The sequence below is a fragment of the Scomber scombrus genome, chromosome 6, assembly GCF_963691925.1.
Source record: "Scomber scombrus chromosome 6, fScoSco1.1, whole genome shotgun sequence".
Classification (NCBI taxonomy): Eukaryota; Metazoa; Chordata; class Actinopteri; order Scombriformes; family Scombridae; genus Scomber; species Scomber scombrus.
This window is the reverse complement of record NC_084975.1, coordinates 27,920,948-27,939,789: the sequence shown is the minus strand read 5'-3', so window position 1 is coordinate 27,939,789 and position 18,842 is coordinate 27,920,948. Positions and strand designations below refer to the sequence as shown.

The window sequence follows — 18,842 nt, the reverse complement described above, 5'->3', positions numbered from 1 at the left end:
CATTCAACAAAAAGAATAGTATTTACTCATCCTCACATGACTCACTCCTCACTCGCTCCCCACATGGTTTGATGGTTCTTCTCAAAATATAGAGCTTGACTTTGCATAACAACTAAACTTGAATACGTAGGTGAGACATTTATGCAAAAGTATACCTTTTTATCAGCTTGTAATACATGTTTTTTTTTAAGTATATACTTTATATTCCCAATAAGTTAAAGTGTAAAGGTGGCTTGTGGTGCTGGCCTAACTCAGCAATAACACCCAGCTTAACTGTATTGTTCAGTTTGAGTCACTCTCATAAGACCTCTACATTATATAATATAAGCAAACAAGCTAAGACAAATATATATTTGTAATAAGTATAAGTGTCCAGCTGAAATGTAAATGTGTCTATTTAAAGAATGTCAATAACTAATCGCCTATATATTATTCTGAGGAGCTGGCCATGCTCGTGCCTCTGTGAACAATGCGGTGGCAGGGCACTGCTTTGAGCAAATTGTTAGTGACAGTATTCTAACATGCTCTAAAGCAGAATGCAGACGTTGTTAACCATCTTAGTTTAGCCTGTTAACATGCTAACATTTGCTAATTAGTAGTTATTAGTAAACACAAAATGCAGGTGAGGCTGATTACAATGAAAATTATTTGCAGGTCATGACATAAAGGAGACCTTCAAAGTCATTAGAATTCATCCTAGGGACTTTTAATGCATGTACAAAGTTTTATGGCAATGTTTTTGTCAAAGAATTTCAGTCTGGACCATCTAACCAACATTGCCATCCCCAGATCCTTGATTCATTCCGAAATCACTCGCAAATTAAATGTCGGTGTTGTCCATGGTCACATGTATGCCTACACGAAGTACCAGTCAACAGTGAGACGGACATATGAAACTGACCCTACAAAGCAGTATGCAACACTCTAAACAGGAGTATGCTGTGTATGCATGTCACTGCTGTTACTCACATTAAAGTTTGATGCTGAAGATGTGATTTCATGTCAGTCAGTTTCTCCTTGCTGCCATTGCACACAGGTGCTGTAGCTCTGATGATAAGTTCCAACTGAATTTCAGAATGCATTCACTACTCCCTAAATCTTATCATATGATGCCACCACTCAGTACACAGTTATTGTCTGTGAGTCCAACTTTCAAAGCACTGTGCTATTTTGTTTAATTAATTTCTGTGAGAATTTCTGCCACTGACTATAACTAACACCGCTGCTCTGACTAATGAAGTGAACCAACAATGTCTTCATTACTGTGGATCATGTGACAGCCTGTACTGCAGCTCAATTTTTAATAATAAATTAGCCAAGCGAGTCTCATGTAGTCTTATAGAAATATCTTGCAAAGTGCAGCTCTGAGACGGAGATTAAGACTTATTTTTTATCTGGCTTTAATCAATACTTTAATTAAAACCTGCTGCCAGTTGGCTAGTTGGCAGATTCAACTAACCAGACTCCCCCTCCTCACTTACCCCTCTGAGCTACACTGAGCTGAGGACCAGTTGGCCGAGTACCACTCTCACACTTCCTAACCACCTGTCCTGCTCTCAGTCAGGGTGTCAGAATGGATTGTCTCTGCTTGGCCCACAGTTCCAAGTACACATCGCAGCACTGGGGAGGACAAAGCCAAGGCCATAGACCATGGACATTTACCATTTTACTATCACAAGCACCTGGGAACAGCTAATCTGAATGGTCAGAAAGCTTGTAGTGACCTGGCAAGGTTTTACAGGGTTGTGTTGGCATCTACAGAGATTCAGCAGGGCATCAGTGGACACAGTGCCAGCTGGCAAGGTTATATGGTCAATACATAACATGACACTAGTCCAAAGCCTTGTTAATGGCTAGTAGCGCTTTGTGCACCATTTCCATGTGATGATTCTCATAATCTGCTATAAGCTGAATGTTCTCAAATGGAAATAGGCAAAAAAGATGTCCTGTGTGTTTTGTCCAAATAGATAAAGCAGGTCAGGTCGGCTCTGATCCACATTTATCCATCTTTAATCCACACTTTTATGTTCTACCATCTATCCATCCATCCATCCATCATCCACCCATCCATCCATCCATCCATCCTGTCCATATTTGTTCTCAGTGGAGGTTCTTCACTCCTAGCGTTTCGTCAGAGGTCTGATGGTAGAATCGCATATGTTGCTCTCAGCCAGAGCAGGTGGCTAACCGTTGGAGGAGAAAACACTCAAAACACTGCTAACAGTCATGCATATGGTACAGGCCTTCCATCAATCCCACCATCCATCGATCCCTTCATTCATCACTCCATCCATCCTTCCATTCATACATACATTTGTTCATTCAAACACACATATTCCTTTTTTCAAATAAAATACATGGTTTACTGTTGACTGAGAGATTCCATGATGAAGCCAGATATATTTTTACTATTGGGATATATTGAGCCTTATTGATTTACGGGTAAGAAAAATAATAGAGGCAGATAAGAAACTTGATTATAATAGTAGAGCAAACCCATCTATTTAACTATACCTCTGGTTCAGAGCTTAGTGGTTTTCCTGCAAACCTGACCTAACCTAGTCTTACACTGGTTTCAAATCACATACTTCTGTTAGTGCACTTCTGTGTACTATACTGCGTACACTATTTACTTACTTAAATTTCAACAGGTTGGTGTGTCTCAAGTCAAATACGGGAAATGACGATTAGCTAGTTAGCAAGCTAGCATTAGCTTCACGTTATTGTTTCCTGTACCAAATAATTACAGACGGCTACATTAACCTAATAATAGTGGTACTTAGTGCAAAAAACACATGTAGGACTAATTTCTGTATAATGCAGCAATGTTCAGCGTAGTTACAACGTCCTCGGCCGCCATTTTCAGTTTGAAAAGTGGTCCTTTCTCTTCCTCTACCTAGCCAAGATGGTGACCATTACGATTGAGAGGTGTCCATAGTTACACACTCAACTTTCTGACCGTTTTGAGTGCACCATCCAGTTACTCATAGTGCACTGAATGTTTCCAGGCTTCTCAGTGTGAACACACTTATGCACTCAAAATATGAAGTGTAAGTACAGAGGTACGCGGTTTTAGACACAGCACCAGATTCTAGCACCTTAAAACCACTTTTAGAGTCACTGTTGCAGCTCGACCCAAAACTTTTTCAACTAGCTTGGACTTTTGTTTGCTTCAGTTTGTAAATTTTGCTGCACATTAGCCTTTTTTTGATACCAGCCCTCCCCCGGTTTGAATTTTCAAATTCAAACACCGAGTGAGCTTGATAATGTGAAACCAAACAGTGGTGTTTTGTGTCGGTTGGTGATTGCTTTGCAGCAGTTCTTCCGTTGAAGGGCTTTTGATGTTGGTCAGTCTATCCCAGGCATGTCCAAACTACTTTATAAAGGGCTGTGTGCCTGCAGGTTTTTGTTCCAACCAATCAAGAGCACACGATCAACTGTGAGAAGACTGAGATCAGTTGATTAAATGAGTGAAGCCTGGCATACTTCTACTTGGAATGAAAACCTGCAGCCACATGGCCCTTTATGGAATAGTTTGGACATCCCTGATCTATCCATATTGTCCATAGTTTCAGGAAGTGCTTCAGCATTCTACTGCAGCACACCAAACAGTCTCTCTTTAAACATACTGTACATATTTTTCCAAAATGATTTCAATTCATGTCAACAGGAATCTTTGCCTTCAGGCGGAGCTCAGCATTTATCCCCTCTTCACATCACATCAAAGCCGTGAGACTCTACATGCTGAAGAACCGCGGTGGTTCTGGATGAGATGAATTGCAGCAAAAAAGAAAGATGACTTCTCAGTTAAGCTTAACGAGCATGCTACGCTCCTCGTGGTGCCCGAGTTAATCGCCCCTGCCATTTCTAGCTTTGTGGTTTTTTCTTTCTCTCTCAAAATGACTAATGGAGCACTCGAGGCAGCCGCTAACACACAACACACAGACAGCGAAAAAGCTGAAATGTAAATTGTCAATGGATTCATTTCCTCTTTTAATGACATTTATAATATGACACCCTATATTACGGAACAGATTGCTCAGTTGTGGTAGTTAATAGCGAGGTGGTTGGAAGTGCTTTATAGCAGGTGTCCGGAGGATATACAGCAGCTAAGCCCAGAGCTGGTTCTGTAAAGCCTCTCTTGCTCAGAATCATTGTCTTTTAATTAACCAACCCTCCGCAGAGACACTGGGAGCGTGGGAAGTGTGCGACACACATGCACGCTCAAGGCATTTGCAGGCTGTGTGTATGTGTGTGTGTGTGCTTAAATAACAACAAGATCCTCTGCCTAACATTTTCCTGCTCTTACTTCTGTGGAGAACAGAAGGACTTCAACGTCCGTCTGCTTGAGTGGTGCCGAAGCCAAACCTTTCTACTTTACTGTGTCACCCAGTGAGGAGGCCGGTGAGCCAGTCAGACCGATCGTCCCTGTTTTTTTTCTTTTTTTTCTCATCTTACAATTCCACTACGGCAAGGTGCCTTTGAGACTGAATGTATTAGGCAGGATAATCGCCTCACTCTGCCAAACCTTGGGGCTTTGTTGAGGCTGAGATGAAGGCAGTTCACAGAACAGAGATAAACGCTGATACTTAAAGCTTTGACTGGATGCTTTCTTTCTTTCTTTGCTCTTCCATTTCCGAGTATTTGAATCATTTAGTGTCAAATATTGATAAAAATGACAAATGACTCCACAAAACATTCATTACTTATAAATCCCGTAACTCGCACCAAACTTTGTTGGGGAAATACATTTCGGTCTCATTAGTGCTGGTCTAAGCCCTGAGCCGTATTTGATGCATTTCCACAGCTTGAGTGGTTGTGTATGTTCTAGGAATAATAAATCCATGGGCTAGCATGGCTAACCTAACAGATCAGATTAGTATCTGTGAAATCACAGCTGATTAGGGTGTGTCCTAATTTATGCACTCTGGAACATCTAAATTAATTCCCTATGCTTTATCCTCTAAAAACATAAGTGACCTACTTTAGACATTATTACTATTTTTCCACAGTAGCATTTTTAAGGGCTTTTTTTTTCTTTTCCTTTTTTAATCCCTTCGGATAAGTGTGTGCGAGACAGAGTAGGGAAATGTGTGTATTTGTCAGAGACCAGGAAGGTAGAGATCAACTGTGTATATTCTCATGATGAGCGTGTGTGTGTGTGTGTGTGTGTATGTGCGTGTGTGTGTGACCAGAGCAGTTTTAAATCTTCTGGGAGTCGGACAGTGGCAGCGGCATTAGGAGGACTAATGATTTGAGGACTCCAGTTGTGTGTGTGTGTGTGTGTGTGTGTGTGTGTGTGTGTGTGTGTGTGTGTGTGTGCATTTGGGCAGATGATATACACGATACTAAAGAACTGAAACAGAAGTCACTGGCAGCTCACAATCCTGCTGCTACCCAGAACTGCTAATTAAACACTATTTCTGCTTTTTCTTTCTCCTACCCCTCTCCATCCCCCTCTCCCTTGTGCCTCCTTTGTCCTTCTGTCTCTCTGTTTCCTACAGCTGAGGGAGGTCATCATGAGTCAATGAGGCAGGCTGTCTTGCCTCTGGACCCCACAGTGCCCTCCAACCTCTCAGCCACCGGAGGGACCGGAGACAGAGCTGCGATGGATGGGACTGACGTCAGTCCTGGAGCCGGACCCCGAGCTTGGCCGGAGGGCAAAGTCTTTGCTGGGACTGAGGTTTGGACTGAAACAGAAGCAGGAGTGCGTGCCGGAGCAGGTGGCAAAGTCTTTGCCGAGACAGGGATTATGACCGGAACCGGTGCCTGGGCTGGAGTCGGGGCCGAATGGAGGCCGGTGGAAGCAGAGGGAGGAGGCCAGCCAAATATGCCCAGGGACTCAGCTGCCTGGCTGGGGCGGCAGAGGCTCCAGATGCACGGAGAGGGCCAGAGAGAGCAGGCAGCCTTCTCTTCAGTCCTCACCATGCTGGCAGAGACCACTGAGCTGCAGGCACCAGCAGTGGGAAAACCTTTAGGACTGCTGTCTAAAGCTGCTTGGACCATAAGCTCCTCATCATCATCTAAGGCCTCCTCTTCTTCGTCCTCCGCCTCTTCAACAAAAGCATCCTCTTTGCCTTCCTCTTCCTCCTCTTCTCCCTCTTCCCCAGCTGCTAACAGAGACAGTAAGGCGGCAAGCTCAGACACCGTGTCTCCTGTTGATGTTAGCAGCAACTCCACCAACAGCAGCAACAACTCCAGTTTAGGTATGGTGCTGCGTTGTAATAGTTCTATCATGTAAATGTATTCCAACTTTTTACAGTGGAACTGGCTTGTTTTGTTCAAGCTACAGCTTTATTGTTTTATACCTAATTTTATTTTATTATATTTATCTTTTTTTGTTTTGTTTATCTAGTCAAAGTTTCAATTTTTTTTACACACCATAGTCCATTTTACATTCTAAAAAGAGAACATGGACACCTAGAACCTCCTGTGCATCTACACTCAGTGTGATTCGATATCAAATTTTTTATTAATCATTGTTGTCACCATATCATTTTCAGTATCGATATCACCACGGCCAGCTATTGAACCATCATCGTCCATTCATCATCCCATCACCATTATCATCATTTTGTTATTACCTTTAAGATATTGCCATTCTCATCATTGTGGTCATCTTAGCCCTCCCTCATCATCTTCACCATCAAGTCCTGTCTCCCTTCTGCCGCCTACAAGACTCTCAAGGGACCGCTATGACCTGCAAGGCAAAGGTCACATGACAGAAAGAGACTATCTAAGCAGTAGCCTCACTAGCTTGTTAAATTAAAACCTAATAAATGAGCGAAGAAGCTCATAACACAGCTGCTGTCTGATGGTAAAAACTCACCATCCACTTTCTTTACAGTTTATCTTCTAGAGGGTCGAAGGGAAGCTGGAGCCAATCTCAGCTGAGATTGGGGCGAGAGGCAGGGTACACCCTGGACAGGTTGCCAGTCAATCACATGGCTAATATATTTTATAGAGACAGACATTGTAGTAACAACATAACAAACATACCTTTCAATAATCAGTTCCTACTACAATGTGTCCATTCTAAGATATATTTAAAATAAAAATGTGGTAGAAGATAATGTTGTATTAGCTTGCAGTAAACAAGATAGTAGACCCTCACCTTGCAGGTCTGAGAGTCTCCCCCCCTCCTGCCTCCTTGCCTTCCCACATCTTGTTACATCATTATCATCATGCTAACAATGACATCATCAACAAGGTAATTCCTCCACGTTCCCACACAAGAGTGAACAAAAGCGCATATCCGTCGCACCGTATCCTCTGTCACACCGAATCACGTCACAGTCACAATACAACACGTCCTCATTGGCTGACGTGAAGAAAGGATGAAAAGAGAATCTGGATACTTCTCGTGTGAAAGGATTAATTGCATCCCTCTTATTCACTCCAGCCTCCTCCAAACCTTACCGTCTCATGTCAGCGTTTTTTGTCTCGAGATAATGTAGAGGGATTACATGAACCCCTGACATTAAAATGCCAAGCCTGGTTTACTTCACATGTTGTTAGGGTTAGTGTCCACATGCATCCACATCCAGGTGGAGATTAAATGGGTGAATGGATTTTCAAGGCATTCCGGGTGAATTGCAATAGAATTTTTCTAAGATTCACATCAAAGCCAGGAGTAAGACGGGAAGAGGGTGAAGGGGTTCGATGGTCTCAGGCAATTCAACATATTACTATTTTACCATCCTCTTTGTTAGACCCCTTTGTGAGCATACAACTATGTCATATCATCTCATGTTATATAGTGTATATTAAAGGACACTGGCTTTATTTTATTCCAACAAATCACATGAAAACAACAAGATCAATGATGCGTTAAACCGTCTTTCAAAACATTTCCATCTTCTCAAACCTGTCTGTGATTCAATTCTAAGCCCATTCGTCCTTTCTGAAGGCCTAAGTCAGGTCACAAGTATGTACCTTAATTTTTTAGACAGGCTAAATAATTTCCTAAAACAGTCAGGCACTGTAGTTTTATGCATTCGTCACTCAAACAGAGGTATAGTGCTTTTGTTGGGGACTATTTTCAGGTATGTATAAATACAGTTCAGTGCTCTAGTGAGTATTTACGGCAGCAATGCTGTATGTGTGATAGGCTCAAAATAAACTACAGTGCCTGTGTTCATTGTAATGACTTAACATGCCACTCCTGCCACATGCCAAGTGCAATGGTGTGGCTCTCTGATGCATTTTTAATAGTTTTTGGACAACAGTGGAGCATCATCCGATCTTTGTCTTTGGTGTTTTCATGAGATTTGTTGACAATAATAAAAATGTGAAATACCACCAGACTTATTCTCCAATATCTTCGATTTCCAAATGTTTTCTTGCCTACAGACGAGTTTGTGAGCAGCCTGCCAGCCTGGGATCTCCCTACTGTTCCTGAGTCACTTCTTTCCACAGTGGGCGACCACGATGACACACTTCCTGCCAACATCACCAGCCCTTTCTCCACCCACCAGTGGAACACCACTGCGCCATCGCGCACCAGAAACATCTCACGGGAGACGACCACTTCAGCGACCACCATAAACACGTCGCTGTCACCCACCACCACCACCTCAACGCAGACTTTGCCGTCATCCACCACGGTAAGACCACCCACGCCACCAGGATCCTCAATGGCTTCACGCACCACAAGCCAGGACACTGTGACCAATGGCAGCCTTCAGCTGACGACCGTAACAACGATGAATCCCTCAAGGACCACTCTTACTGTGACCGCCCATGAGATGACGACGCAGGAGGTGGAGATGACCACAGGGGGCGCCGTGACAGTCTCACCAAACACCACCACCTCTACAACCACGCAGCAAACGACGAGCCTCAAACCGACCACAGCAGCTACGACCCGGCCGACCACCACTACCACAACACCTGCCACCACCACCACGACCACTGTCCCGTCAACCACAACCACCACTACTCTTCCAACCACCACTACCACTACTACACCCGCAACTACTACCGCTGCCCCTACTACCACTACCACTACCACAACAACGACAACAAAGGTAGCTGCCACCACTATGTTTGTTCTGATCCAGACCACGCCACCTCCTACTACAACCACAGAACCTCCAACCATCACCAGCACGGAGGAAGGTCCTCTACCATGCAACATTACCGAAAAGTACTGGGTCAGAACAGGTAAAAATCCTTTCTTTGGAATTCATTTGAGTAAGAAAAGTCTAAGAATCATTGTACATACGAATTACACAAAACTACCAAAGTGGGAAAAAACAGAGTGTTAAATAGTGATTAGTAGACTCTTTACTATCACTTCAGTAATCATATCAAATCACCCCAAACATACTCAACAGCATGTACAGCCTGACTTTAGCCACTCTCCTGGAAAAATTCTAATATTATGTATAATAATAGATACATGCACAATGCCATTTCAGAAGTTTGGGCACAATGTACCTATTATGCTACAAGATGTAATTACATGCACACAAATTAATTAAAGCAGCTTTTCCCCGAGCATAAGCATTTTAGATTAATATTAAACCGGAGACCGTAGCCTTTCACTCCATTTACCAGAGATAGCGTGGTATTACCAATGTCTTTCCTGGGGTTGGCAGCAGGTGTTCACATTAGCCAAGACATTTAAGCAGAGGCCAAGCTCCTGTGACCACATGTGCACCCCGCTGAAGTAAATGTCCTTGAGCAACGATTTTAAATCCTTTTCAGCTCCATGGTGCTGGAGGGGATCTATTAAGCATGGGGTTATTATTTTAAATTAATTTAGGCTAAAAGTTTGGTTAAATTGAGTTGAAATTCATGATACAAACAGGGATAGAGAGTTTACATGTACACACGTATGCACAGTTGTTGAAATCTGATATATTAAATGTTTCTTTTTTCTCAGTTTTGTCCATTGAGCTGCGCAGGAACCGTTTGGACTTAATCCTGAAACAGAATCTCTCCAAAGGACTGAGCCACGCCCTGCAGAGAGCCTTGAATGACACCACCGTATATGCACAGGTCAGTCTGCATTACAGGTGCAGTCAGTAAGGGTTACCACAGGTCAACGGCACATAAACACAGTTCACTGGTGTGTGACTGCATGTGAATCACCAGTAACCGGTCAATATAACCACAAGTCGGTGACTGGTAAACCGGTTAGGTCAAAAGTAACTCACAATAGGTCAAAGGCTAATAAACAGATGTGACTAGTAAATTTATGTCATGACACAGGTAGCTAATAAATGCAGCTCATTGGCCAGTAAATGCGAGTCAGTGGCTGGTAAATAAAGGTCAGAGGTCAATAAACACAGCTCAGTAGGTAGTAAATGTCAGTGGCTCATAGACAGTGAATTGACTTTTGCATGTTAGTACAAGGCTGTCTCATTAGAAATAAATCGGTGTAGTACAGAACATTTACAGTGTTAAATGGTTTTCAGAGCCTTAGTTTGCTTTGCCTGTAATATACACTTTTAACATTTGCATTCAATATACTCAACGCCAACTCCAACAGGTCTATTATGCTCTCTATGTAAATCATACGACCTCAAGTGTGCACCTGCTTCGTTACGTCGGGTAAAATGTGTTTTTCTTTCCGATGCTAATGTGATCAAATAATCTAATCTTTACATTGTAATGTTGCCAAGGTGCAAGCTCTGTTTGTCTGCTGAGGTATCCTGTTTTTATAGCGTGTCATCACTTCACAATAATCTACAGCATTCATCGTTTTCTCCTCTCGCTCATTCACCTCACGAGGACTCATCTGAATGGTGCTAGAGACAAACACAGAGAGATATGTGTGCAGACGGTGTTCCAGTCTGAGTAGAAATGACCTGTTGAATAGTTAGTGTTTGCTCGGAGAGGTTAAAACACACACACACACACACACACACACACACACACACACACACACACACACACACACACACACACACACACACACACACACACACACAAACAACACACTCTCTCTCTATATCTCTCTCTCTCTCTCTCTCTCTGTCTCTGTCTCTGTCCCGCTATATTGACATGAAGGTTTTGAGAAGAATGTTATCAAAGCCTCAAGATAGGTAGATGGGAAGGTTACTTTGGAAATGTAAAAGGTTACACATTACTAGTTACTCTATTTAAAATGTAACAAGTAATGTAACTATTCCAATGACTTAATCAATGTAATGTAACTTATTACATTTGATTGATTTTTGATTACATTTTTAATTTTCTAACAAATCTTTTAAGCTGTAAGGGTAAGTGTTCCCGTTAAGCACCAAAATCATGGATACTGACATGATTTATAAGGGAGATCATTTCTTATAAAGCAAGATGTATCTCTCATTTGAAAATGTATTCATTAGTAAATGTAGATTTTAGAAAAAAAAAAAGATATTTGATGAAAAAAGTCAAAATTCTGGAATGGGCTTAATTGGTACGGTGACACCATTTAAGCCCATCTGTTCTCCATTAAAGCCCACATCATGATTTATTTATAAAATATAAAAAATATTGATTTCAATGAATTAAAAACAGCAATATATGTATTCAGTAACATGTTAAATAGTAAAACATTTGGAAAAAATCTTTAAGGTGTGACTTCAGATGTAACCTTCTTTGTAATCATCAACATTTTCATAAGTAACTTTAATTTAATTACACATTTTTTCATTTACTAATTACTCCCCAACACTGTTTTAAATATATACACTTTAGGGAATGGCAAATAAGTCCAGAATCTTTCTTTTTTCCTGCATCATAGCAGTGCAGTGAAGTGATCTTTCTCTTCTGCTGCCTTTGTGTATTTGTGTATCACTTTTGTTTTGATCCGTCCAGCCTCTCTTGGAGTATGTTCCTTTTCAACCACCGTGTCTATTTCTATTTCATCTTCGTCTTCTCTGTCTATCCTCTCTATCTCAAGCGAAATCTCTCTCTCTCTCCTCTCCTCTGTATTTCTCAATATTTACACTTCTCATATTGCCCCCCTTTCTCCATCTCCCCCTATCTGATCGCCGCCTCGGTTTAGGTCGATTGATTTTCTGCCAACCTGTCTGTTGGTCGGCCTGTCGTGCCCGCTTGCCTGCCTGCCTGCCTGCCTGCTTGCCTCTCTGTCAGTCCACCTGCCTCTCTTCATCTCGCTGTCTGCTTTTTCTATTTTTATCCAGTTGTTTGTGAGCCTGCACTGGGAGTGACTCAGTGTCTCTGAGCTCCAGTCCACTTTCATCTACCCCTGCCACACACACACACGCGCACACACACACACACACACATACACACACACACTGCTCAGCTCCCTCTCCATCAGATAACATAGACTATTATTTGGCAATGTGGATCAGTCTATTGAGAGACAGCAACAAAAACAAGGTATAAAATTGGCCCGAGCTTAAAAGCCATGATACGTCTGCAGTGTTTTAAGGGATTGTTGATGGGCAAATATTGGCTGCAGCAGTGAAAGGGGTTTGTCAAACAACATGGAATTATGCACACAGCAGCATTTAATGCGATGCATCATTGAACAATATAATTGCCTGCAAAATTGGCTGTTTTCACCTCAGTAAAAATGTTGCCAAGGAGAAAGAAGTGGCGGCAGAGGGGAAGGTCAGGTCTGATTGGTTGTATTAGACACAACAATGCTTTGTAAGTAAGCAGACAGAAGTGGAATAAGTCAACCTTGCAGCTTCTCCAGAGTGTATTAGGGATTCAGAATGGGTTATCACTTCAACGTAACCCTGCATTTAGCAATTATAAGCTGTATAGCCGATAATACATTATTTATTACTCACAATAGTGTAGCTGTAATCAGATGGAAACACATTTTTAGCAGTTTTTTTTAAAGTATTTGTCAGCAATTTTGACTCCTCCTGTGAGGCATTCATGACTGGTAAAAACTGATGACTGTTTCAGAGCACAGTGTAGTTGTAATCATATATATATATAATCATTTATCCCCATACTGTATATCCTCATACATCATATATATAATCTTATATTGTCAGCTGCTTTAAATACATTTAGAACCCCACTACATTTAAATATCCTATTATTGCTATTCATAAATTTATAAACAACCCAAAAATTAAAACAACCAACCCTTTAATCACAAACCGAGTGCTTGTGCATAATCACTAAAGAGATGTCTAATGCACACTTTAACATTGTAGTAAGCTACTATAAGGATAACTTAGATTTAAACATTCATATGAACCACATCATGCATGTGTGTCCATCATTCCATACATTCATTCTTCCTTATTTACAAAAAACAAACTACTTTATATTATATATAGCTTTCTTCAAAAAATATTTAGCAAGCTGTTTTCCCTGATATCTATACGTAGTGTGCTCCATAGTTTTGGGGCATCATTAACAAAGGCTACATCCCTGATTTTATTTCAGCTTTCTTTCTAATAAACCAGCAGCAGTTGATATATCTGTTATATCAAACATCTATTAACTGGTAATACGTCATAGATGTTTCTTAGGATTATCTGAAGTTGTCTACAAAGACATTAATAAACTATTAAAAAGTTCCCTATATCTGCTTATAACTACATTACATTGTGTTATAAAGACACAATAGAAAACACCACAATTTTGATGGTTCGAGGATTACATCATAGGATTTAGTGCATTTTTTAGTGATATATGAAATTAGGTACTTTAGTTTCTAAATGGCCACCCTATAAGCTGTTGGTGTAGGAGGACATGAGGACATGAAATCCTTTACAGTCCTAAATATGGCATCATATAAAAACCAAAGAAAAATTGAATTCCTTGCTCAATCCTAAGAAAAAAAGCCCCATAAACTGAAGGATCCTCTAATGAAATGCAAAACCCAAAAGGTGGGTTGTTGGTATAAAAGGATGATGTCGCTGAATGTAATTAAAACTAAAGGGCTGCTTGAGAAACTGGGTCTGAAGCTTTGGCGAGTGCCCGTGGTGGAAAATGCCTTTAAACAAAAGGTGACAGCGAGGTGTTGTTTTCAAATCATTGTGAGCGTTGTTGGAGAGAGGAGAGGATGAGGATGAGGAAAGAGGAAACAGCTGCTCAGCGCGGTTGAAGGTGGAGGGTAGAGGAAGGTGGGCGGCGCACAGTTCCAGAAATACAAGCTTTGACTCACCACCAATTGTTGTCTGTATGTGTTTTTCCAGGGCACAGTTAGTCAGATTTATGACTGTGGAAGGCTAAAGCTAAAATATGCCCTCCAGCCAGATTTGGCTTTATAAAAAAAGAAAAAAAGAAAAGAAGCAAGGATTATAAATATTCACAGTCTGATACATTTGTATTCTAAACCTGTAGCTCATTGGTTTAGTCCAGACCTTTGAATCCAGCCACTCCACCCAGCTGACTGATTCTGGAAATGAAGTGTAACGAGTTGACAATTCTGTCTGATATCAGGCAACACAGCTCAAGTACAACACGTATTAGAAAAGGATGATTTACACCTCTTCTCCAGTAGAGTCTTCTGAGCATGTTTCACCTGGTTTCCTCTTGATATAGCTTTTTTGGTTCTATGCAATTCTTTGAAATAAGAAGCAAATCCTCCAGATACACAAACACAATGTTTTTTTAAGGATGTATGTGCACAGCTTCTGTTGGAATTAATATAGTGAAAAAAAGGGTAACATCTTGAATTCTTCCCTTCTCTCTCTCTTTCTCCCTCTCTCTCTCTGTCGCTGTCGCAGGTGGAACGTGAGGAGTGCGGCCCCAGCAACGTGACGCTGGGTTACTACGTGGCCAGCACTAAAACCGTCTACGTCTCCTCCTTGGTGGTTGAGGCGCTGAATGTTTACGGCTTTGACAAGCTGCTGTCGGACATCAGGCAGCACACACCATTGGTTAAGGCAGTGCTGGTTCCCGTGGCAACCTGGGTGCCTTCTCCAAGCATCCACCTGCAGCTGAAAACAGGTGATGAAATCTGATAGAAAGTAAGATAAAAATACGACAACAACAATAAAAAAAACATGATTATAGTCAGATGATGTTAATACCGGAGGTGAAATGTAAAAGAATAAAGAATAGTATGCAGAGAGGAAAGAGGAGGGAGAGAATATGAGCAGAGGGAGAGCTGAGAGATAGAAAAAACGCAGTGAGAGAACAGAGAGTGGGACACAGGGGAAGAGTAGAGCAGAGACAAAATTAGAAAATTCTGATTACATGTCTGCTCTCCTTTACTCTTCTCTGATACCCTAAATCCCATACAAAGTCCCATGATTGCAAAGTAAAGGCAAATTGGTCCATTCATTTAGTCAGCCTCTTAAGCCTCTTAAAAAACACATTTCTGCATGCACACACGCAGACACACACACACACACACACACACACACATATCTACATCGAGTCTTGTGGGAACAACGGGAGGAAATCAATGCAATTACCACATTGTTATTTTAAAAGACAGATATGCAGATTGCATTTTTAACCAAGAATTATTAGTTGTGTTGAGATTAAATGCAGTTAAAAAGATAGAAATTATGTAGGATGTAGATTGTTTTTGCATAATACCATTTCTTAAAGCTGCACTAATGTTTTTATATTGACAAAGGGTTTAAGGGTTTAATTCCTACATTTAATGTGTGTAAATAAATGCTAATATTGCTCCACAAAGACAAACTCATAAATTATCGCCATCGCATCAGCAATCTTTAATACAAATTTTTCATCAGGCAGCAGTATCAGAATCCTAAAAATACAAATTATGCAACATTTTCTGAGAATATATTCCAACATAGTGACAGTGATCTGAGAAAAATAACAGATCAATGACCATAACATTAACTGAAGATAGATTATATAACAACCTGGTATTATGCGTTAAGAGTTTGTGACAAAACATCCATAAACAGGAATCAGGGACTTTAACAAATGACCTATATACCTACTATATAGCATGTATCTTATTAGAATATTACTCTTTATGGAAACAGCAGATGTGTTAGAGATAGTCATCTATTCCTGTATAACATACAAGATGGGTGTTTAGTTAACAATAGTTAGCATAGTTTAATAGTTTAAATCCCCCCAGCCTATCTCTATCATGAACAATAACTTCGACAGCATTGGAAAAGCTGAACTTCATCAGTGGTAAGATTGACCCATAGCCTACTGAATTACATTCTTTCAGTTGCTGTCAAGATAAGATATTCCTTTATTAGTCCCACAATGGGGAAATCGGCATGATTAAAGCAGGTGGTGGACAGTAAAACAGAATAGAGGAGCAGCAATAAGAAAAATAATAAAGAACTATAAATAATAATAGATAAATAAATAGCATATATTAGTAGTATTATAGCTTATAGCTTATAATAATACAGCCTCTATGCTTGATTCAACCTGTTAACTCAGAATAAATGTTTCCCATTACTCAACACCAGACAGCCACTGAACATAGAGCTAGGAGATAGCATGCTAACCAGCTACTTGCTAATTCTTGTCTCATTTGTGGTCTGATAAACAGTAAATTCATGACATTCAGTACCCCATATCACTATTTTGTAAGTTACACATTATATAGCTTCTATGCTTGATTCATTGTTAACGCATAGTCCTTCAGAATGAATGTTTCCTATTACTCAACACCAGACACCCGCTAGGAGAGAGCTAGGTAGCTAGCTCGCATGCTAGCTACCTAGCTCTCTCCTAGCGGGTGTCTAATTCTTGTCTCATTTGTGGTCTGTTAAACAGTAAATTCATCCGCACAGCTGCTCGAGCGTGGTTTCCATGGGAACTCAGCCATTAAAGCTTCCACCTTAAAGAAGTTGGTGTGGTTTAATCGAAATTGGGTCAGAGAAAAGTTAAATGGGATGTGTGACTAGGCAACTGTTTAGTCAGATCAATTTTTAAAAAGGTTTTTAAGGTGACAATATGTCCCCAAAGTTTCGATAACAGCCTGTTCTGATGCCCTCAAATGGCCAGTTAATTATGAATCATACATTTTAGTTCGTAGAAGAATTCTGTGGGTCCTTAACTTAAAATAATAGCACATATTACCACTGAGTGACGGCTAAGTTGGACATGTTAAAATCCTACACACATTGGCAAGGAAACAATATAGTTTTGAGCTATGTCCTTAATGTTTCCCATGATATAATGAACTATGTTACTTGGCCAAATGACATATTTCATTGTTCACATTGTAATGTATACTGCAATAATATTAGGCTGAATGTGAAGTAAACACTTTAAGCAGGAACAAAAAACCCATTTCTGGCTTGTTCAGCCCGTAAACCATTAATACAGAGTATACCAATTTACCAGCCACAGCATCATTTGCATACGATTACCAACTGGGTCAACACTGTTTGTGCCTGCAAATGTGTTGCTAGACTATGAGACCGGTGAGGGATGTAGAGTCTTAATGCCTGTTTTTTTGGGAGATGAAGCCCACACTCGTAACACCACGAGCGTTTGAATTTAGGTCAGAATATTGTTCCACCTATCCTCTCCTATCCCTGTCCCTTTTTCAGAGGTTTTAAAAACAGCGGAGAAAGACAGAGCGTGTTGAGAGAACGGAGGGAACCGGCAAAAAAAGAAAAGAGACTGCGACAACGTTAATAACATCTTCCGTAATCCGCTGATGGATTCAATATTGTTTACCCTGTTCCTCCCCAGTGCGGAGCTGAATCACACTGACAGAGACAACAACTCTTTTTTAGTCTGTTCTCATTCTAGATAACGGCGATAATCCTCTTTTTCTCTCTCTCTCTCTCCACTCAGGACAATATCTATCTAGAGCGCTACTTTCATTAATACCATCACCACAGTTCCAGATGCCGATTCCACATTCAGCTTGATTAAATACATTGTCTCAAAATAATTTCCCTCTCTATCTTCAGTTTGTACTTATGTCCATGACACTTTTTTCTAACTATAATTTTCTATCTCCCCCCTTCCCTCCAACCACCACCACAGTGTTAAGGTTCGTTGGCCCCACAGACAACATCTACTCGTGCAGTTTCGTCCAGATGTTGGAGCAGAGGCTGGAGAACGCCTTTGAAGAGGCTCAGGACAAAGTGCTGGAGACCTACAACAGGCTCACTGTGGAGGTACTGCAATAGCTTCACGGAGGCTATTTAAGCACATCACACATTTACATATAGTATGCTAATAAGGCTAAAATTAATAATCAAGCTCTAGTTGAAATTCTGGACACTCATAGCACAAGTTTTTACATGACGGCTACATTACAACCACATTGTTGCTTTACTGCAAATTAACACATAAAAACATGGGAAATTGCTGTGTAATATTTCAATAAAAGGTCACAAAAGTCAGACAGCTTTGGTAGCAATTTACACTTAAAGTAGGCAGGGACCGCAGAGGGACATAACAGTTTATTTTCCAGAGGCACAATCAAAGCTCAATCCTTCTACAGTGCTTGTTTTACGCGTAAACCCATTTCAGTTCTCTTCGCTCCTCTCGTTCTCCGCTCCTTCCTCCTCCTTCCTTTCTCATTTTCCCTCGCTTTTTCTCTCATGGCTGTCAAGGTGCTCTCATGACTGCGGGATATACATGCACACGCCATCATAATCATAAAGTAGGTCTCAGCAAGCAGAGGCAGATATAGGGTCCATTCATAATTTATTTTCTGAAATATTTATACTCGTGGAGGAAATGTAATGGGAATTCCTCGTATCTTGTATCATCATCCACTTTACTATGGCGAGTCAGTCGTATTATTTTCAGAACTTATTATATATTGGGAAAAAACTCCATTGTTCATTCAAAGTGTCATACTGTGTCTGGAGCTCGGTTATGCATTCTTCATGGGAATCTTAGACATTTGGTATTATGCTCATAGATATTTCTGTATAAATGTCTGAATTATACACGGTCGCCCATAAAGTTGGAATAAAATATTTTTT

At 40.8% G+C, this 18,842-nt stretch overlaps 1 protein-coding gene across 1 annotated transcript in view; it reads left to right on the top strand.

Annotated features, from left to right (window-relative positions):
• kiaa1549la (KIAA1549-like a) overlaps positions 1 to 18,842 on the top strand; it is a 98,497-nt gene that overhangs the window by 33,320 nt on the left and 46,335 nt on the right. The window contains exons 2-6 of the mRNA XM_062421307.1: positions 5,505 to 6,206; positions 8,353 to 9,165; positions 9,890 to 10,005; positions 14,664 to 14,886; positions 17,890 to 18,023. Of these exons, the coding sequence (XP_062277291.1) occupies positions 5,505 to 6,206; positions 8,353 to 9,165; positions 9,890 to 10,005; positions 14,664 to 14,886; positions 17,890 to 18,023 (1,988 nt within the window). The remainder of the gene's footprint in view (positions 1 to 5,504; positions 6,207 to 8,352; positions 9,166 to 9,889; positions 10,006 to 14,663; positions 14,887 to 17,889; positions 18,024 to 18,842) is intronic.